General features: G+C 40.9%; 1 protein-coding gene across 1 annotated transcript; it reads left to right on the top strand.

The window, feature by feature from the left end:
- The first annotated feature begins 2,032 nt into the window (after positions 1–2,032).
- On the top strand, positions 2,033–19,310 carry serinc4 (serine incorporator 4). The gene is made up of 11 exons (XM_061067622.1): positions 2,033–2,152; positions 9,301–9,468; positions 11,123–11,301; positions 12,155–12,234; positions 12,394–12,487; positions 14,239–14,450; positions 16,029–16,124; positions 17,651–17,777; positions 17,946–18,058; positions 18,171–18,324; positions 19,103–19,310. The coding sequence occupies exons 1-11, from the start codon at positions 2,033–2,035 to the stop codon at positions 19,308–19,310; spliced, it is 1,551 nt and encodes a 516-aa protein (XP_060923605.1).
- Positions 19,311–20,355: the final 1,045 nt, after the last annotated feature.

Genomic DNA, 20,355 nt, shown 5'->3' on the forward strand with positions numbered 1-20,355 from the left:
AGGCTGATGCCCTCAGGGGTCTTCTCTCTACTTCCTGGACATGAGGCTGATGCCTTCAGGGGTCTTCTCTCTACTTCCTGGACATGAGGCTGATGCCCTCAGGGGTCTTCTCTCTACTTCCTGGACATGAGGCTGATGCCTTCAGGGGTCTTCTCTCTACTTCCTGGACATGAGGCTAATGCCTTCAGGGGTCTTCTCTCTACTTCCTGGACATGAGGCTGATGCCTTCAGGGGTCTTCTCTCTACTTCCTGCACATGAGGCTGATGCCTTCAGGGGTCTTCTCTCTACTTCCTGGACATGAGGCTGATGCCTTCAGGGGTCTTCTCTCTACTTCCTGGACATGAGGATGATGCCTTCAGGGGTCTTCTCTCTACTTCCTGGACATGAGGCTGATGCCCTTCAGGGGTCTTCTCTCTACTTCCTGGACATGAGGCTGATGCCCTCAGGGGTCTTCTCTCTACTTCCTGGACATGAGGCGGAGTCACCTGTGAAATCAGGAACTTCTCCTCGATGAGAAACCAGCGACACGCTTTTTCAGATCTTGTCCACTTAACGTCCTCTGCTACCACTGACATCATTTTGCTGCTTGCACAAAGTTTACAACGGCCAACAATGTTCTTTGCATCTTTAACTGAGACAAACACAAAATAATGACAACACTTCCAGCCTCCCCCCCCCCCCCCCCCCATCCTCCTTGCATGCTAGCGCTCTAGCTAGCAGCCGACCTCACCTACGCCATCAGAACAGATACAAACCTCTGGCAGCGTGACTTGGATTGATAACTGTAATATTATTACTGTCTTAGAAATAGTACTCCCTTACACTACTCACTACTGGAGAATACATAATATTATAATAATGTGTCTGGGATAGAGTCCTGAAGTGGGTAACAACGACCAACAAACGTTGTGTAACAGGTGAAATGTGAGGAGGCTAAACTGTTGTTTTTTTCAGTAGTAATCAGTAATTTAAATGATTGTTCAATATTCAGTTTATAGTCTAGTCAGCTGCAGGGATTTGTTTTATTGTGAAAACCTGAGACACCTTCACTTCCTGTCAAATAACTGTCACTACCCACAGTTAGAATGTCTCATTGAATCATAAAGACCAAAACAACCAGTGGCTCTGCTGCTTGTTAACAGTTATTAGCTTTTGTAGCCTCAAGCTAACTTCACCACAAACACAACTCAGCCATGTGTTGTGTTTGTAGCATCATGGGTGTTTCTCTTAAATTTAAACTACTTTATCATTATTCATGTGTCGGCACAGTGTGACCTTAGTTTATCACCTTGATAACAGAGAATTGTTTGAGATCAGAATGAGGTTTGGTTGAAGCGCTCCTGTTCGGTCGCCTGATGTCAGTCTGTGAACAAACATTTAAAACACAAAGACAAACCCAAACAAACCCAAACAGGTGAAATCATGACGTTAAGGTCACACTCGTTCTTTATCCCTCGTGCGCTCAGTGTTTGTGGGTCAAACTCTTCAGGGCTGAGAACTCGTCAGGATTACGGACGTGGCCTCTTTCTTTGGGCGACTCTCACTCGGCCGAGCTCTCGGGGGGGCAGCAGAGACCGTGGTGTCAGAAAATAACACTCGGTAATTGTTTAATTTTCTACGTCTGGAATAAACGTGGGTCCAATGGTGTCATTCTGTGGATGTTTGAGCAGGACTGGGGGAGGGGAAGGGAGGGACAGATGGTTTGTGTCCTCCTCACCCCCTCCTCCCCTCACAGACCTAATCTGACTGGGTAGGACAGGGGGAGGATGGGGGAGGGCACCGGGCATTCTACACCATCTCACCCTGTTTCTGGCAACCAGCACCACAGCCGCAGAGCCAGCACTCGCAGGATCTGGTGAAAAGAAGCCGTTGTTCCCTGAGAGTCTGGAGCCGCTGAGCTCATGTTGGGCTGCAGCAGATTGACTGGTAATCCAGCATAAGGACAGAGAGAGGACGACTTCTTCTCCTCCTGTGTGACCATGTGACCATGCTGCCGGACGTCTGACAAAAGCCTGTTGGTGCCGGAACTTTATGGCCAAATGTGGAGTGGTGGGGTCGGAGGAGAAAGCGTTTAGAGGCAGGATGTCGGCGTCTCAGGGGGCGAGCGGCAGCGGCGTCTACAACTACTTCCTCAACATGGTGGCCTATCAGGTGAGAGCCGAGCTCTGTCCAGTGCTGATCAGGATCTCTAAAGAGGCTCTTATCCAGTATAACTCTGGAGTGTTTTAATAATTCAAAAGTTGTATTTATTATAACTCAATATATATATCAATATCAAATTAAATAATAATTGTTTGACACATGAGGAAGTTCTGACTTTCTGAAAGTGATGATATCTTATCCATGGCAGCCCATGATGGATCCTAATAAGCGGCAGTGGTCAATAACTGTGGACTATAGTGGATCTGGTCTTGATGCTGGATCCTGATCTTGCTGCTGACCAGAGACTATGATGCAGCAGGACTGCTTGACATATAGTATTGAAGTTATCCTTCAACATGTTTCCCCTCATCATTGCTGCTAAAACCTTTCTCCTGATGATGTTCTCCTCTACACATCTGTGTCACTTGTGTCCGTCCTGGGAGACGGATCCTCACATGTGTCTCTCTGTGGTTTCTACGTGTCTTCACCTGTTAAAAGGGTTTTTAGTAGTTTGTCCTGACTCTTGCTGAGGGTGAAGGACAGAGGATGTCTCACCATGTTAAAGCCCTATGAGACAAACTGTGATTTGTGAATATGGGCTATACAAATAAAACTTGATTGATTGATTGATTATCAAATGTGACTCAAACAGGAGGCAGCTGGACTTTCAGACACTTGACTTTGGTCCTAATCGATTATTGATTATCGATCACAATCTGATATCTGATGTGTCGCTGCCTCATATGAACTGAACACTCATCAACATCACGACTGTTTGTTGTCCTGGCTCCTGAACAGTGGAACCAGCTCCACATGGACATCAGGACAGGAAGTCTACACAACTTCTGCCTCAAACTAAAAACACGACTCTTCTGACCTTGAATCAAAGTTTAAACTAACCAGTTAGCAGCGCTAACCAGTTAGCAGCACTAACCAGTTAGCAGCACTAACCAGTTAGCAGCACTAACATGTCACTAACTTACAGCACTTTGTAGTTTGGCTTTTGAAGAAGTTGACCTTTCTGGATTCTTGTTGTTCTGGGTTTGTTCCTCATGGTTGATGCTTATTGTGAGTTGCTTTTGATAAAAGCGTCAGCTCAATGAAATGTGATGTGATGCAGTGATGGCCTCAAGGATTCATGCTCCACAGATGAGGATCCCTGAGACCTTGAGCACCATGAGCTGGGTTTTCATGAAATATATGTTTCATCATGATGATTAATTTCATTGAGGATTTTGGAGTTGGGGAGAACGTAACCTGTGTGTAAAATTCTTCACACATTTGAGCTGTAGTCACATGACATTTTTTTTTGTCACATGGTTTTGTCCCAGATACAGAAGAGGTCAGCAGGTTCCTCTGTTCCTCGTTCATCTGTACGTTAAACACTCAGGTTCTTGAGCTTCTTCTCGCCATGAAGTCTCCTGGAAAAAGACATGACTGAACTTTCATGTGAATGACAGCTTGGGAAGTTGCAAACTTTGTATATTATATTAATCTGTATATTTGTCAAGACACTGGCCTGTGACTCTGGTCACATGATGTGTTTCATCTGAGTCTCAGAACTTGAGACAAAGAAGATTCAAGAAAACAGAATATAGTAGATTTAAGAGATTTAAGTGTCAACCTGATAGGACTGAACTACTTTTCCTCCGCGCCGCCTTCTCACTCAGAAGGCGGCGCAGGCCCTGGTCCGGGTTCTGGTCCAGGTTGTGCTCCAGGCCCTGGTCCGGGTTCTGGTCCAGGTTGTAGTCCAGGTTCTGGTCCAGGCCCTGGTCCAGGTTCTGGTCATCTCACGACTAGACTGCTCCACCACTCCCCCCCGCCGCCTCACCACACGGGTCCAGTCTTCACCCAGGACATGGTCGTGGTTGCTGTTGTGTTTGAGCCCTCATGGCTGATGCACTTATTGTTAGTTGCTTTGGATAAAGTTTTTATTATTATTGTTATTATTATTATGAACTTTCAAACATGTGAATTCTGGTGCTACTGTTTTATTTTACCTCCTTTATTCCTTTTATCTTAGATTTATTGCAGCCACATTTTATGTAGTTTCTTGAAGATGACAGCTTCTTCCTCTGCTGCCTCACAAACCAGAAGGTATTTAGTTTAGAAGAGGTGATGATGTGATGATGACACTGAGCAGCCTCATGGTTTCACAGCGCTGCCTCACAAACCAGAAGCAGGTCTGATTCACCCCCCCCCCCCCCTCAGGGCCTGTGGTTCAAAGGCTCAAACACCTGATGTACAACTGAAGAGGTTTATTTTCATTATAACAACCAGTCGGACAGAGATCGGGAGAAGAGATGCTAACGAGCGGCCCGCGGCTGCCCTTTGTTTGTGTGTGTGTGTGTGTGTGTGTGTGTGTGTGTGTGTGTGTGTGTGTGTGTGTGTGTGTGTGTGTGTGTGTGTGTGCGTCCAGTGTGTGTGCAGTGTGTAGTGAGGTGAATGTGGTGATTCATGCAGATTATCTCTGAGATTAGCTGCTGGCTGCTTGGGAACATGTAGAAACTCTTATGATAATCATCTCCAACTGTTGTGTTACTGTTTCATGTTACATTACATTACATTACATTACATTACATTACATTACATTAGCTTTTATCCAAAGTGACTCACAATAAGTGCATCAACCACGAGGGAACAAACCCAGAACAACAAGAATCAAGAAGGTACAAATTTCTTCAAGAAAGCCAAACTACAAAGTGCAACATGTTAGTGACATATACATGCTACTAAATCGCTATTTGTTGGATATATTTATTTTATAATATTTCATATTTTATATGAAATAATTTTTTATCATATTGAATTGTAACACATCAGTGTTCACATCACAACCAGATTATACCTGATTGTATCACTTGGATTTGTTTAAATCAGAGTGATGATTGTGTGTTGGTCATGACCCGGAAGGAAACTTATAAAATATATATATATATGATCCATATACTTCAGTGACTTACATTAAGCTTTCTCATTAAGTGAAATAGGATCATTGTACAACAAAGCTACACAAGTCAAAAACTTAAACTGTAAAGTGATTAAACAGTTATATTGACTTATCCATTCATTTCTTATCATTTCATCTCTCCAGCAGCAGTTATGTTCAAAAGTAGCTTAATAAGTTTAATTTGACGGAGGAAAGCTCATAGAGTTCAATCTGTGACGTCTCATTTCACTTCTGGAACCAAAGCCCAGGATCTTTCCACTTTTCCTGGATGGAATCAACATTTGTGTGAATAAATAATTCCAGCTCTGTTGTTTATTCAGTCTTCAATGGGAAGATGAAGGATGAGCTTCTGTTTATTATCCATCAGATTATGACCCACGCGTGATGAGCAATAAAACATCTGGATCCACTGCAGCAGCTTTGTGAACATGAATTCATAATTCACTGTGTCACATCATCTGAATGTGACTTAGTGTCTGATTCTGAAAGTCGATCATTCATCAGTGGTGATGTGTTCATGTGAGACGGACCAGAGCTGATTGTTGTTGTTTCACACATGAAGGTGTGACGACCCCCCCCCCCCACCCTCACCTGGTCACTAGGGGTCGCTGTTTCCCTCTGAGCTGGAGGTGGGGCTCTGCCCTTTAAAGGCCTTCCCACATTCATGTCTCTGTCTTGCGCCCCCTGGGGGACGAGGTGGGCTCTGCCTGACTCCCGACTGCAGCATCCTTTCCTGTTTTTTCATGAACACACGATGTGTGGTTGATTATAATTCATTTTGTCAATAAATATCTGTAAGAGCAACAGTCCCCTCGTGTCATCTCCCTCTTTGACACAATCACATGACGTCTAAACTCTGCTGTGGAAAGTTCAGTGTTGTTGTTCACAGCTCGTCCACACCGGGGTCGTCACCAGAAGATCTGGAACCTGCTCGTGTTTCCAAGTGGACGTCTAGTGTGTTGTTATACCAGCAGAGTGTTGTTATACAAGCAGAGTGTTGTTATACCACCAGTGTGTTGTTATACAAGCAGAGTGTTGTTATACAGGCAGAGTGTTGTTATACCAGCAGAGTGTTGTTATAGGTATTGTTATACAGGCAGAGTGTTGTTATACCAGCAGAGTGTTGTTGATACCTATTGTTATACAAGCAGAGTGTTGTTATACAAGCAGTGTGTTGTTATAGGTATTGTTATACCAGCAGAGTGTTGTTAATACGTGTTCTTATACCAGCAGAGTGTTGTTATACAAGCAGAGTGTTGTTATAGGTATTGTTATACAAGCAGAGTGTTGTTATACCAGCAGTGTGTTGTTGATACGTATTGTTATACAAGCAGAGTGTTGTTATACCAGCAGTGTGTTGTTATACAAGCAGAATCTTGTTATAGGTATTGTTATACGTATTGTTATACCAGCAGAGTGTTGTTAATACGTGTTGTTATACCAGCAGAGTGTTGTTGATACGTATTGTTATACAAGCAGAGTGTTGTTATAGGTATTGTTATACAAGCAGAGTGTTGTTATAGGTATTGTTATACAAGCAGAGTGTTGTTAATTCATATTGTTATACAAGCAGAGTGTTGTTATACGTATTGTTATACAAGCAGAGTGTTGTTATAGGTATTGTTATACAAGCAGAGTGTTGTTAATTCATATTGTTATACAAGCAGAGTGTTGTTATACCAGCAGTGTGTTGTTATACAAGCAGAGTGTTGTTATACGTATTGTTATACAAGCAGAGTGTTGTTATAGGTATTGTTATACAAGCAGAGTGTTGTTAATTCATATTGTTATACAAGCAGAGTGTTGTTATACCAGCAGTGTGTTGTTATACAAGCAGAATCTTGTTATAGGTATTGTTATAGGTATTGTTATACAAGCAGAGTGTTGTTATACCAGCAGTGTGTTGTTATACAAGCAGAGTGTTGTTATAGGTATTGTTATACAAGCAGAGTGTTGTTATAGGTATTGTTATACCAGCAGAGTGTTGTTAATACGTGTTGTTATACAAGCAGAGTGTTGTTATACCAGCAGTGTGTTGTTATACAAGCAGAGTGTTGTTATAGGTATTGTTATACCAGCAGAGTGTTGTTAATACATATTGTTATACAAGCAGAGTGTTTTTATACCAGCAGTGTGTTGTTATACCAGCAGTGTGTTGTTATAACAGCAGTGTGTTGTTATACGTATTGTTATACGTATTGTTATACCAGCAGTGTGTTGTTATACCAGCAGTGTGTTGTTATACGTATTGTTATACGTATTGTTATACCAGCAGAGTGTTGTTATACCAGCAGTGTGTTGTTATACGTATTGTTATACGTATTGTTATACCAGCAGTGTGTTGTTATACATATTGTTATACGTGTTGTTATACCAGCAGAGTGTTGTTATACATATTGTTATACCAGCAGTGTGTTGTTATACATATTGTTATACGTATTGTTATACCAGCAGTGTGTTGTTATACATATTGTTATACGTATTGTTATACCAGCAGAGTGTTGTTATACGTATTGTTATACCAGCAGTGTGTTGTTATACATATTGTTATACGTATTGTTATACAAGCAGAGTGTTGTTATACCAGCAGAGTGTTGTTATACATATTGTTATACCAGCAGAGTGTTGTTATACCAGCAGAGTGTTGTTATACATATTGTTATACCAACTGTGTGTTGTGATACCAGCAGAGTGTTGTTATACTTATTGTTATATGTATTGTTATACCAGCAGTGTGTTGTGATACCAGCAGAGTGTTGTTATACATATTGTTATACGTGTTGTTATACCAGCAGTGTGTTGTTATACATATTGTTATATGTATTGTTATACCAGCAGAGTGTTGTTATACTTATTGTTATATGTATTGTTATACCAGCAGAGTGTTGTTATACCAGCAGTGTGTTTTTATACATATTGTTATACGTATTGTTATACCAGCAGTGTGTTGTTATACATATTGTTATACGTGTTGTTATACCAGCAGAGTGTTGTTATACATATTGTTATACCAGCAGTGTGTTGTTATACATATTGTTATACCAACTGTGTGTTGTGATACCAGCAGAGTGTTGTTATACCTATTGTTATATGTATTGTTATACCAGCAGTGTATTGTTATACCAGCAGTGTATTGTTATACCAGCAGTGTGTTGTTTTACCAGCAGTGTGTTGTTATATGTATTGTTATACCAGCAGAGTGTTGGTATACTTATTGTTATACATATTGTTATACCAGCAGAGTGTTGTTTTACCAGCAGTGTGTTGTTATATGTATTGTTATACCAGCAGAGTGTTGGTATACTTATTGTTATATGTATTGTTTTACCAGCAGTGTGTTGTTATATGTATTGTTATACCAGCAGAGTGTTGTTATACCAGCAGAGTGTTGTTATACATATTGTTATACCAACTGTGTGTTGTGATACCAGCAGAGTGTTGTTATACCTATTGTTATATGTATTGTTATACCAGCAGTGTATTGTTATACCAGCAGTGTATTGTTATACCAGCAGTGTGTTGTTTTACCAGCAGTGTGTTGTTATATGTATTGTTATACCAGCAGAGTGTTGGTATACTTATTGTTATACATATTGTTATACCAGCAGAGTGTTGTTTTACCAGCAGTGTGTTGTTATATGTATTGTTATACCAGCAGAGTGTTGGTATACTTATTGTTATATGTATTGTTTTACCAGCAGTGTGTTGTTATATGTATTGTTATACCAGCAGTGTGTTGTTATACATATTGTTATACCAGCAGAGTGTTGTTATACCAGCAGTGTGTTGTTTTACCAGCAGTGTGTTGTTATATGTATTGTTATACGTATTGTTATACCAGCAGAGTGTTGTTATACGTATTGTTATACCAGCAGAGTGTTGTTATACCAGCAGTGTGTTGTTTTACCAGCAGTGTGTTGTTATATGTATTGTTATACGTATTGTTATACCAGCAGAGTGTTGTTATACGTATTGTTATACCAGCAGAGTGTTGTTATACCAGCAGTGTGTTGTTTTACCAGCAGTGTGTTGTTATATGTATTGTTATACCAGGAGTGTGTTGTTTTACCAGCAGTGTGTTGTTATAAGTATTGTTATACCAGCAGTGTGTTGTTATACATATTGTTATACCAGCAGAGTGTTGTTATACCAGCAGTGTGTTGTTTTACCAGCAGTTGAAGATGCTGACCCGTCTCCTCCTCCTCAGATCTGCTGCTGCTGTGGTCCAGCTCCCTGTTCGCTCTGCTGTGCCTTCTGTCCTCCCGTCAAGTCGTCCACCAGCACCCGGGTCATGTACACCCTCTTCCATATCCTGAGCTGCGCCGTCTCCTGCCTCATGTTGTCCCGCACCGTCTCTGAGCTCGTCAGGGAAAACGTGAGTCGCAGCTTGTGTCACGTTTGGTTCTTATTTTAACTTGAGAAGATCTGACTTCAGGCTGAAAATGATGCTGAGTTTGTTTTGTGACTTTGATCACAATTGAATTTCAGACAAATTGACAAATAATGATTCTGACACTAACATTTGATAAATGTGTGTTTGAGTAGAAATCAGGAAGCAGTAGAAACATGTCCCAGGACGGTTTGTGATTGGCTGGCTGTCAGATACAGCAGCCAATCAAAGAGACTCGATGACAAACAGCTGAGACCCATTTAAAATAATTTAGAACAAACAAGCAACACAACAGTAGTCGAGGATGTATTTAGGTCCTGTTTTATACAAATACGCCATTACAATGATTAATCCTGCAATAAAACCTCACTTAAATATTATTGATATATTGTCTTATTAATACTGATGTCAATGTGAAATCTTAATTAAAGGTGGTGGAAGTAAAGTAGTGAAGCAGAAGAATAAAGGAACAGAACAGCAAGTTTGTCCAGTTATACAGCAAAATAAACATGTGACATGATGTCACATTTTATAAAGCTAAGGTTTATTTATTCACTGTATGACGCAGGAGCCGGTAAAATAACGAAAGGTTTCCTTTAATAAGGCAAACATTTTACTACAAAAGAACAAGATACAAAAGCAAACCAATGTTAACAGAAACAGAAAAACACTGGAAACCAGAAAAGAAAAAAAGGCTAAACTGAAAAAACCTTATAAACACTGGAAACAAGATGTTGGAGGATGAGTGAGCAGGTGAAAGACACGAGGAACAGACCATCACAGGGGCAGGAAATAAAGTTACAGACACACAAGGAGCCCAACTTCTGTCGAAGCACAAGAAAAGGTCCATAACAGAATCCAAAAAGTCTGAAGCTTAGAGCTCAGAGTCATGACGTCCAAAGAGCTGAACAGGCTCCAGATAAAAGAATATAAACACATACAAACAAAAAACGAGAGCAAAACGTTTCTTAATAAAACATCACAACTTTTTGAGAATTGAAATATTCCACAATAACAGATGAAATGAAGTGGCTCTTAAACAATAACTCAAATGTTTCTGAGCAGTTCAGATATGAAGAAGCAGTTCCAGATTAGACACAGCCGCTGTAAAGACCTGAAGTCCTGAGCTCAGGAATCCAGAAGCATCAGGTCCACCTCAAAGCAGGAAGAGCAACGGAAGCAACAGGGAAAGAACATGGTCTCACTTCAGATCTTCAAACAATCAATGGTAGAAACAGAATGATCTTAAATCCATTGTGTATTCAATCAATCAATCAATCAACCAACCAATCAATCAATCAATCAATCAATCAACCAATCAATCAACCAATCAACCAATCAATAAATCAATCAACCAATCAATCAATCAATCAATCAATCAATCAATCAATCACATTTTATTAGTACAGTCTCATATTCACAGTTTGTCTCATGGTCTTTAACGAGCTGAGACGTCTGTTCTTCAACAAGAGTCAAACTACTGAAACCTGTAACAGGTGAAGAAGGTAGAAACCTCAGAGACACATGTGAGGACCCGCCCACCACCACTATCAGATGCTATCAGCAATATTCATGTCGCCACTGTGGTGTGTGTGTGTGTATGTGTGTGTGTGTGTGTGTGTGTGTGTGTGTGTTCCAGGTGCCTTTCTTCAACATGGTGTGTGACCAGGCGCACGGTGGAGGTCACTGTGAGATGTTGGTCGGCTACTCCGCTGTCTACAGAGTCTGCTTCGGCACTTCCTGCTTCTACCTGATGATGGCGCTCTTCCTCATAGATGTAAAGTCCAGTCAGGACTTCAGAGCGATGATACACAACGGGTCAGACGTCATCAAACAACTAAACATCAGTTTTATTACTGTTTCATCATCATATGGATGAAATTATATTATTAAATTGTAAATGATCTGATTATTAGATACATTATTCTTATTAGATAGATTTATATCACCTTACAGAACTGTGAATTCGCAGTGAGAGTTTCCCTGAATGAGAATATGTGTAAGCAGGAGGAGAAAGTCTCACCTGACCCGGCCTCGGTCTATTCTCAGCTCTCTGTTGTCACTCTTTCCACCGATCAGCTGACCTCGCTGGGATTAGGATTTGACAGACTGCTGCTCCTCTCTGGAGCAAATCTCCTCTCAAGTCTCACACATGCAGTCAATAGTCTCACACAGCGGAGGCTCCAGGGTCTTTGGCAAAGGTCGCAGCTGAGGTCTGTGACCCAGTGCCCTGGGTTAGGGCACTAACCCTAACCCTAACCCTAACCCTAACCCTAACCCTGGGTTAGGGCACTAACCCTAACCCTAACCCTAACCCTGGGTTAGGGCACTAACCCTAACCCTAACCCTGGGTTAGGGCACTAACCCTAACCCTGAGGAGATCTGTGCAGGCCACAGAGAACACTCTTCAGCCTGCAAATGATTTTCAATGAGTTCGCTCAACTCTCATGTTCTGTGATCTGCTTTTAGTGACGTCAGGCAAAGTGTGTCACAACCAGGAAAAAGCTGTTTAATTAAATAAAGTACAGAGTGGAACAGCAGTAAAAAGAGTTGAAGGAAACGGCTGTAAAATATGTTATAATTTAATTCAAATAACAAAAGCAGAGAGGATGAAAGCAGAAGGTTTTAACATGGAACCTGTGAAACTAACGGTGGTTCTGTCGTCTGTCAGCTTCTGGTTCTTGAAGTTCATCACCCTCCTCGGGACGTGCACGGCCGCCTTCTTCATCCCGACAGAGTCCTTCCTGCACGGTGAGAGGCTGCCGCTAGAGGGCAGCAGAGAGCCGCCCTGCTCCGGGGAGCATCACTGCTGATTTCACCTAAATCTCTGAAATCCGTTGATTTAAGATTCACACGTTCTTCCTTCACGTTCCTGAAACGAATCACATCCGGCTCTGTTGTTCTTCACAGCCTGGCATTATGTGGGTGTGGTCGGAGGATTCGCCTTCATCCTCATCCAACTCATCCTCATCACAGCTTTTGCACACACATGGAACAAGAACTGGTGAGATGAACATAATGTCAATTCTTTTAGATTGTAAGAGTGAGATAAAATATATATTAATAATGAAACATCAAATACAAACAGGTACAAACAGTCTCATATAACATCAGTGATGCAGATTCCTGCAGCCACGTTCAAAATGTGTGAAAAACCGAAAAGAGCGGAGGCTGCTGCAGATTCATGGAATTACACAAACAAGTGTAAATCTCAGGTGTCAATTTATTGCTGGAAAAAGTCCTGGAAATTCTTTACTGACATGAAACACAATAAATCCCGACTTCAGACGCAGCGCCGGTCAAAGATAATATCATAACAGACTTGTTCACGTTTCCTGGGACTAATAACAGTGAACTATCATCAAGGTCCTACTCCAGTTACTTACCTATAGTCAAATATTCACTTTACTGGTGAATGAGGAAAAAACATATTTTCTAAAAATCTGACAAATCATAATTTGATTATTAAAACAGCTAACAGCAGATAAGCTGTGAAATACGTAGTTGACGTTGTTACCAACATTTCAATTGAGATCTACAGAGTGAACAATTTGTAAATCTGAAGTTTTTGAACAATTTGTAAATCTGAAGTTTTTTTTCACAATGAAAAATACTCTCAATATTTTTCATTGTGAAATATTTTGATATTTCACATAATAATTATTGGATCCTGATGAAGAAAATCAGACATATTACACATTATATAACATAACAGACATAGGAGTTAATTCTATGATTGTGAGTAATCTGGTGTGAATCCAAATAAAAATCTATATTTGGTGGATTTTACTGATTTCGTTGGGGTTTGGCTGCAGTTTTCTAATCAACTGGAGATTATGAATTCATGATCTGTATTGTTTTGTTGTTCAAGCTTTGAGGCTCGATTGAATTTCACTGTTTCTGGAGGAACAAGCTCAGTGTTTGTTCACCTGCTTGTTTTTCATATTTGATGTGTATTTCATGTTTTTTCTTCCCCGTCATGTCTTCATTAATTTAAGCAGTGTGGACAGCAGCTTGTTCCAGATGTTTCTTACTGTGTCCAGCTGTTTTCTGTTGTGCCGTCTCTCTGTCACGGCTGAACTCTGCTGTCAGATTATGTCAGATTAGAGGATTTATTCATTCAGGGGCTTTTCAGACGCAATCACACTGAAGGACAATCCTCTTATTCCTTTACTGCGGTTTTCATTCACCTCAGGATCCTCTAAAAGCTCAAGTTACCTTCTGCATGTAGCTGAACAAGTCTAATGTTCTTTGAACACCTTTGGTGGGAACTGCTAAAATGTAAATTTTAAATTTTACTTTATTTTATTGTTGTGTAAATGTTTTCTTGCTCTAATGTTCAGAATCACGTTCCTCAGACTGTCCATCGCTGCAGCTCCTCTTTTCAGCCTCTGTCTCAAACTCTTGGTTTTAGCTCCTGTCTCTTTAAGAGCCCCAGCTGACACCGTCTGCTCTGATTGGTCAGCTGATCCACTCTGTTGTGATTGGTCAACAGCTGGTTTGGTTCACTCTCACTGTCTCACCAGGAACTTCTTTTCATGAACCCTCCGTCCAACTAAAGAGACACAGATTTCTGAGTCTTAAATTCAATAAACTCTAAATTAATATTGCTGAATATGTCCTCAAAAGTTTTTAAATGAAATTATAACCTTATTTAGATAAGTGCTATACAAATAAAGTTATTACGATTATTAAACCATCATCAGTTTTTATCTGCGACACATGCAGATGATGAAACCTTGGCTCTGGTCGCAGGTTGACGGGAGCAGCAGAAAACAAACGCTGGTACCTGGCGGTGATGTGCGCCACGCTCTTCTTCTACACCGTCGCCACCATGGCCTTCACCTTCATGTTCAAGTACTACACACACCCCATCGCCTGCCACTTCAACAAGGTCCTGCTGTGGATCAACCTGGGGCTCTGCGGCCTCATGTCCTTCATCGCTGTCACTCCGTGTGTGAAGCAGAGTGAGTTGTTATATATTATATTATATTATATTATATTATATTATATTATATTATATTATATTATATTATATTATATTATATTATATTATATTATATTATATTATATTATATTATATTATATTATATTATATTATATTACAATACATCACATTACATTACATAACATTACATTACATTACATTACATCACATCACATTACATTACATTTTATTACATCACATTATATTACATTTTATTACATTACATCACATTACATTACATAACATTACATTATATGACATTTTATTGCATTACATTACATCACATCACATCATACTGTATTACATCATATTACATCAAATTACATCACATTACATCACATCATACTATATTACATCATATTATATCACATTACATGATATTACATTATATTACATTTTATTGCATTACATTACATTACATCACATTACATTATAAGACATTTTATTGCATTACATTATATTACATTACATCACATCATACTGTCTTACATCATTTTACATCACATTACATCACATTACATTATATTACATTTTATTGCATTACATTACATTACATCACATTATATCACATTAAATTATATTACATTATATTACATTTTATTGCATTACATTACAATACATCACATTACATTATATTACATTTTATTGCATTACATTATATTACATAATATTATATCACATTACATCACATTACATCCCATTACATCACATTACATCACATTACATTACATCACATTACATCACATTACATCACATTGACACAAACATAATAATTAGATGTGACGCACATCAACTGCTTCTTGAAAATGTTTTGTCACCGCACGTTTAACAGCTGCTCAGAAAACACTTATTACAGCTGCTGAGGTACATGAAGTATTTGGATTCCATTTTATGTTTTGAGAGAATTTATTTATTTAAATAATACATTTTTCGTAATTCTTACTGAGATGATAAATAATATGTTTTGGCCTCTGTATGTATATGATGGCTGGAGATACAAATTACTTTACACACTTAATTTAAAACTGTGAAAATATGAAAATCCTCAGAACCTCACATTCATGCTTCTTTCCTGAGGGATGATAATTCATTATTTTTGTTGTTTATGTTTACAACAGGAAATACACAGATTTTTCATGCAACTAAACTACAATATAAAAACTGATAAATTCCTGAATTAACAAGATATGAACAAATGCTAGAGTCCAAATTATCACATAAATAATAATGAATGAATTTGTTATCCACATTCACTCATCAACTACAAATCCCATTTAATTATCACTTATTATTCTGTCAGTTCAGGTTTACATGTACATTCTGACCATATACATCTCCGTGGGCTGTTTAAACTGTACGTTATAGATATGCACTACAGTCCTATTATTCACAGACCTCATGTATATAAACATAAATAATCTGCATCTTTGCACTATTGTCCTCTAAGTTTTTCTGCATGAAACACATATAAATAAAGTTGATTCTCAAAGAGGAAGTTTCAGTTCTTCTCTCCTTCACCATGAGAAACGAGAACCTGTTGTTTCCTGTGTCTCTGCAGAGCAGCCGCGGTCGGGTCTCCTCCAGGCCTCCATCATCAGCTGCTACGTCATGTACCTCACCTTCTCCGCCCTGTCCAGCCGTCCCCCAGAGAGAGGTGCGTTGTCTCTGTCTGTCTCTGTCTCTGTCTCTGTCTCTGTCTCTGTCTCTGTCTCTGTCTCTGTCTCTGTCTCTGTCTCTGTCTCTGTCTCTATCTGTCTCTGTCTCTGTCTCTGTCTCTGTCTCTCCGTCTCTCTGTCTCTCTGTCTCTGTCTCTATCTGTCTCTGTCTCTGTCTCTGTCTCTGTCTCTGTCTCTGTCTCTGTCTCTGTCTCTGTCTCTGTCTCTGTCTCTGTCTCTGTCTCTGTCTCTGTCTCTGTCTCTCTCTCTGTCTCTGTCTCTGTCTCTGTCTCTGTCTCTGTCTCTCTCTCTCTCTCTCTGTCTCTGTCTCCGTCTCCGTCTCCGTCTCTGTCTCTGTCTCTGTCTCTGTCTCTGTCTCTCCGTCTCTGTCTCTGTCTCTGTCTCTGTCTCTGTCTCTGTCTCTGTCTCTGTCTCTGTCTCTGTCTCTGTCTCTGTCTCTGTCTCTGTCTCTGTCTCTGTCTCTGTCTCTGTCTCTGTCTCTGTCTCTCGCTCTCTCTCTCTGTCTCTTTCTGTCTCTCTCGCTCTCTCTCTCTGTCTCTTTCTGTCTCTCTGTCTCTGTCTCTGTCTCTGTCTCTCTCTCGCTCTCGCTCGCTCTCTCTCTCACACACACACACACACACACACACACACACACACACACACACACACACACACACACAGACACACACACACACACACACACACACACACACACACACAGACACACACACACACACACACACACACACACACACACACACACACACACACACACACACACAGGTGGGAGATGTGCTCTGACTTGCTGCCTGCCGGTTTCCGTGGTGACGACAGACTCACATTCCTTCATGGATCCATTGACAACATAATGACATCGTCGTTACAGAAGTTCTCACACAAAACTTCCATAAGTTTTATTCAACTGAGGAAACGATGCAGAACAAACAGATCCAAAGAAAAACAAACAGATCAAATGAAAAACACGTTTCTCTTATAAACCCTCACATCTTGGTTTTGGTCATATTTCTATTTCCTTTGTATATATGAACAAACTGTCACTGACCCATCAACAGTTCAGTCACGTGCACTAACCCTAACAGCTCAGGTTGTACATTTACAGTCCTGCAGCCCTGCCATTCATTTAAATGCAAGTGTGTGTGTGTGTGTGTGTGGGGGGGGGGGGGGCAGTCAGTGTGTGTCCTGGGGCAGGACATTGTAGAAACTTGTTGAGAAAATATGCATCTGCTATAAAAACACCTTTTTAACACACTCACAAACACAAACTCACACAGACTCACACACACTCACACACACTCACACACACACACACACACACACGAACACACGAACACACGAATGTGTGTGTGTGAGTGTGTGTGTGTTCTTGTACAGATCTCTTTGTGAGGTCTCAGATGGAGTCAGAGCAGCCAAAGGAAAGTGAGGACACATGTTTGTCTTTGAGGGTTTCCCTCTCTCTGAATGGAACCGGGTTGGGCCCTGACCTGTTGTGTGCTCTGTGTGTCAGTCGTGTATCAGGGCGTGAACATGACCGTCTGTTACCCCAGCGTGGGACAAGATGGCGTCCAGAACGAAGGCAACGCGGTCGCCATCATCGGAGCGGCCATCATGTACTGCTGCGTCCTCTTCGCCTGGTGAGTCATCGTCTGGCAGTCGCCAAATGGAAAAGTATAGTTAAATAAGTTCAGACTCCAGATTTTTACTCTGATCAAATCACACCCATAAATATCAGTCCTTTAAATGAGCCATTTTACTTTGAGTTATTGATCATTGATTGAATTCTAATAACTCGTGTTTTGCAGTAATGAAGCTTCGTACCTGGCTGAGGTGTTCGGTCCGTTTTGGATGATTAAAGTTTATCGTTACGAGTTCCAGAAAGCAACGTGCTGCTTCTGCTGCCCTGAGGAAGAGGAAGGTTTGTTTCCATCCGATTCTTCTTCTGTTATCAGGGATTTACATCAGGATTTATATATAAATATAATGTATATACATATACCCAGACTCAGCCATAGATTTGTCTGTTTCAGCTGAGGATGAGTTTGTGATTGACGACGAGGACAAAGGTTGTCAGAAGGTCATTCACAACGAGACGCAGCGAGTGGCCTACAGCTACTTCTTCTTCCATTTTGTCTTCTTCTTGGCTTCGCTCTACGTGATGATGACGCTGACCAACTGGTTCAGGTCAGTCCAGTAAAGGCTTTTCTCCTGGTGGGAGATGGTGCGTCTTTAGTGACATCACCAGCTCCAACCTTCATTTATTCTGCAACATAACAATAAAATGGAAACTTCCAACCCTTAGAAAGTGACGTCTTTTGGTTAAAAACTACAGAATGGCTGAAAGAGTCAAGAAACAGGATGACACATTTTATTTTGTTCATTAATTCCATTGTGCAAATATCGTTCATTAACAGATCAGGACTAAAGTACATGATCTCAGTGTTTTGTTGCATTTCACTTGAATGATCTGGACCGATTCACTCATTTTTTGTATTGCAGTTTGTTTTTGAATTTAGAATATTTAGGTAGAAGGAGGAGGGGCTAAATGAGGGATAGCAGAGGAAGTCAGAGTCATGGATGGATGATGTCATGCGTCAGCTGGTGGTTGGAGGAAACCAAAGTTCAGATGAATGGAAGAAAGTGTAGATGTGTAAATGTAAATAAAGATGGATGACACTTCTCCCCTTTCTCCTATTTCAACGAAGCCAAATGTCCTGATGACAGAAATTTATTTAACATCTACTTTGATTTTTTTTTGTTGGGTCCATGTTCAATCTGTTAACATGGAGGAGGAAGGGTTTATGACCTATACTGCAGCCAGCCACCAGGGGGCAATGCAAATTATTTGTCTTCATTTTGGGAGCTGTCATGTGGTCCATCTTTAATAACAGTCGGCGGTTGTGGTTTCTGAATCTAGATTTAAAACTTTGGAACCTTAACTCGAGTGAAACTGTGTCCGCAGCTACGAGTCGGCGGTGCTGGAGACGACCTTCACCCACGGCAGCTGGTCGACCTTCTGGGTGAAGATGTCCTCGTGCTGGGCCTGTGTCCTCCTCTACCTCTGGCTGCTGCTGGGCCCTCTGTGCAGCTGTCAGTCCGAATCCCGACCGCGACGCTCACGGATCAAACGACGCTCGGCATCGTCCCGGCACGTCACCGTCAGCGTCTGACAGCCGGGGGGGGCGGCAGGACGACCAGGGCTCAGGTGACCCAGGGCCTGTTTGTGGCGCCTCCCAACAGAGGGCATCAAGAACGCAGGTCACAGGGGTCAGGGGTCAAAGACTCACGGTGCTGCGAGCAGGACCAATCAGAGAGCTTGGTTCCCTGTTGACAAGAGGTGATGTCACAGTGATGTCACAGTGAGGTCATCAGGACAACATGAACCACTGGACTCCGCTGAGGAAACACACTCAACACAATGAATTGCCAAAGGGGTTAAAGGAGTGAAGTGTCACTCTGTGTAATGTGAGAACTACAGTCATTCAGTCTGAACGTCCATAAACTATCATGTTAGTATTAATTTAAATTTGTTGCTGTTTTTAGACTTTTAGTATAATAACAGAGGAGCAATTCTAGATATTGGCTCTAATGTTGCTACAGAGGCACACGTCCCTATTATTATTATTTTTCTGGTAAACAAAAACCACACGTAACCCTAAACCATTTTGATGGGCAAAGGTTGTGGTCATGAACAAATCTTTCTTGGTGTTTAAAGTTCAATCAAAGTCAAGAACTGGTCCTTACATGAAGTTCCAGTGGATTCAAGTTAAAGTTACATCAATATTCAAGATATGGAGTAAATATTGAGTCTGAACAGAATCTAAATCATTTCACATGTCAAAGGGTCCTCGAGCAAAAACTGAACCCAAATGATGTGTTCCTCACATGTTCCTCACATGTTCCTCACATGTTCTGGAGGTTCTGTTGGTGAGAACAAATGTCTCTGGATGTTCTGGATCTTCTCCTGCAGCTTAGTGGTAACATGTGTGTAACATGTCAGAGTCCATGAGAGGAACCAGCAGGACGATGTGTGGAAGCTTCTCAGAGAGCGAGTGGACGTGTGGACGAGGTTTCTAACACGTGACGTGAAACTGAAGAACACAAAGATCTCAGGATGAAGAAGAGGAGCCGGACACGTAGAAGATGAAGACGTCCACTTGGAAACACGAGGAGATTCCAGATCTTCTGGTGATGAGGCCGACGCCGTGTGGAGGA

This window comes from Limanda limanda, chromosome 3 (assembly GCF_963576545.1).
Source record: "Limanda limanda chromosome 3, fLimLim1.1, whole genome shotgun sequence".
In the NCBI taxonomy this organism is placed as follows: domain Eukaryota; kingdom Metazoa; phylum Chordata; class Actinopteri; order Pleuronectiformes; family Pleuronectidae; genus Limanda; species Limanda limanda.

What these genes read in the sequence shown, in the direction of transcription:
- serinc4 (XM_061067622.1), top strand. Translation starts at nt 2,033, where the DNA reads ATGGCCAAATGTGGAGTGGTGGGGTCGGAGGAGAAAGCGTTTAGAGGC. An exon ending in CACTCCGTGTGTGAAGCAGA is followed by an intron (nt 14,451 to 16,028) that starts GTGAGTTGTTAT and finishes GTGTCTCTGCAG; the next exon opens with AGCAGCCGCGGTCGGGTCTC. An exon ending in ACGCTGACCAACTGGTTCAG is followed by an intron (nt 18,325 to 19,102) that starts GTCAGTCCAGTA and finishes CTGTGTCCGCAG; the next exon opens with CTACGAGTCGGCGGTGCTGG.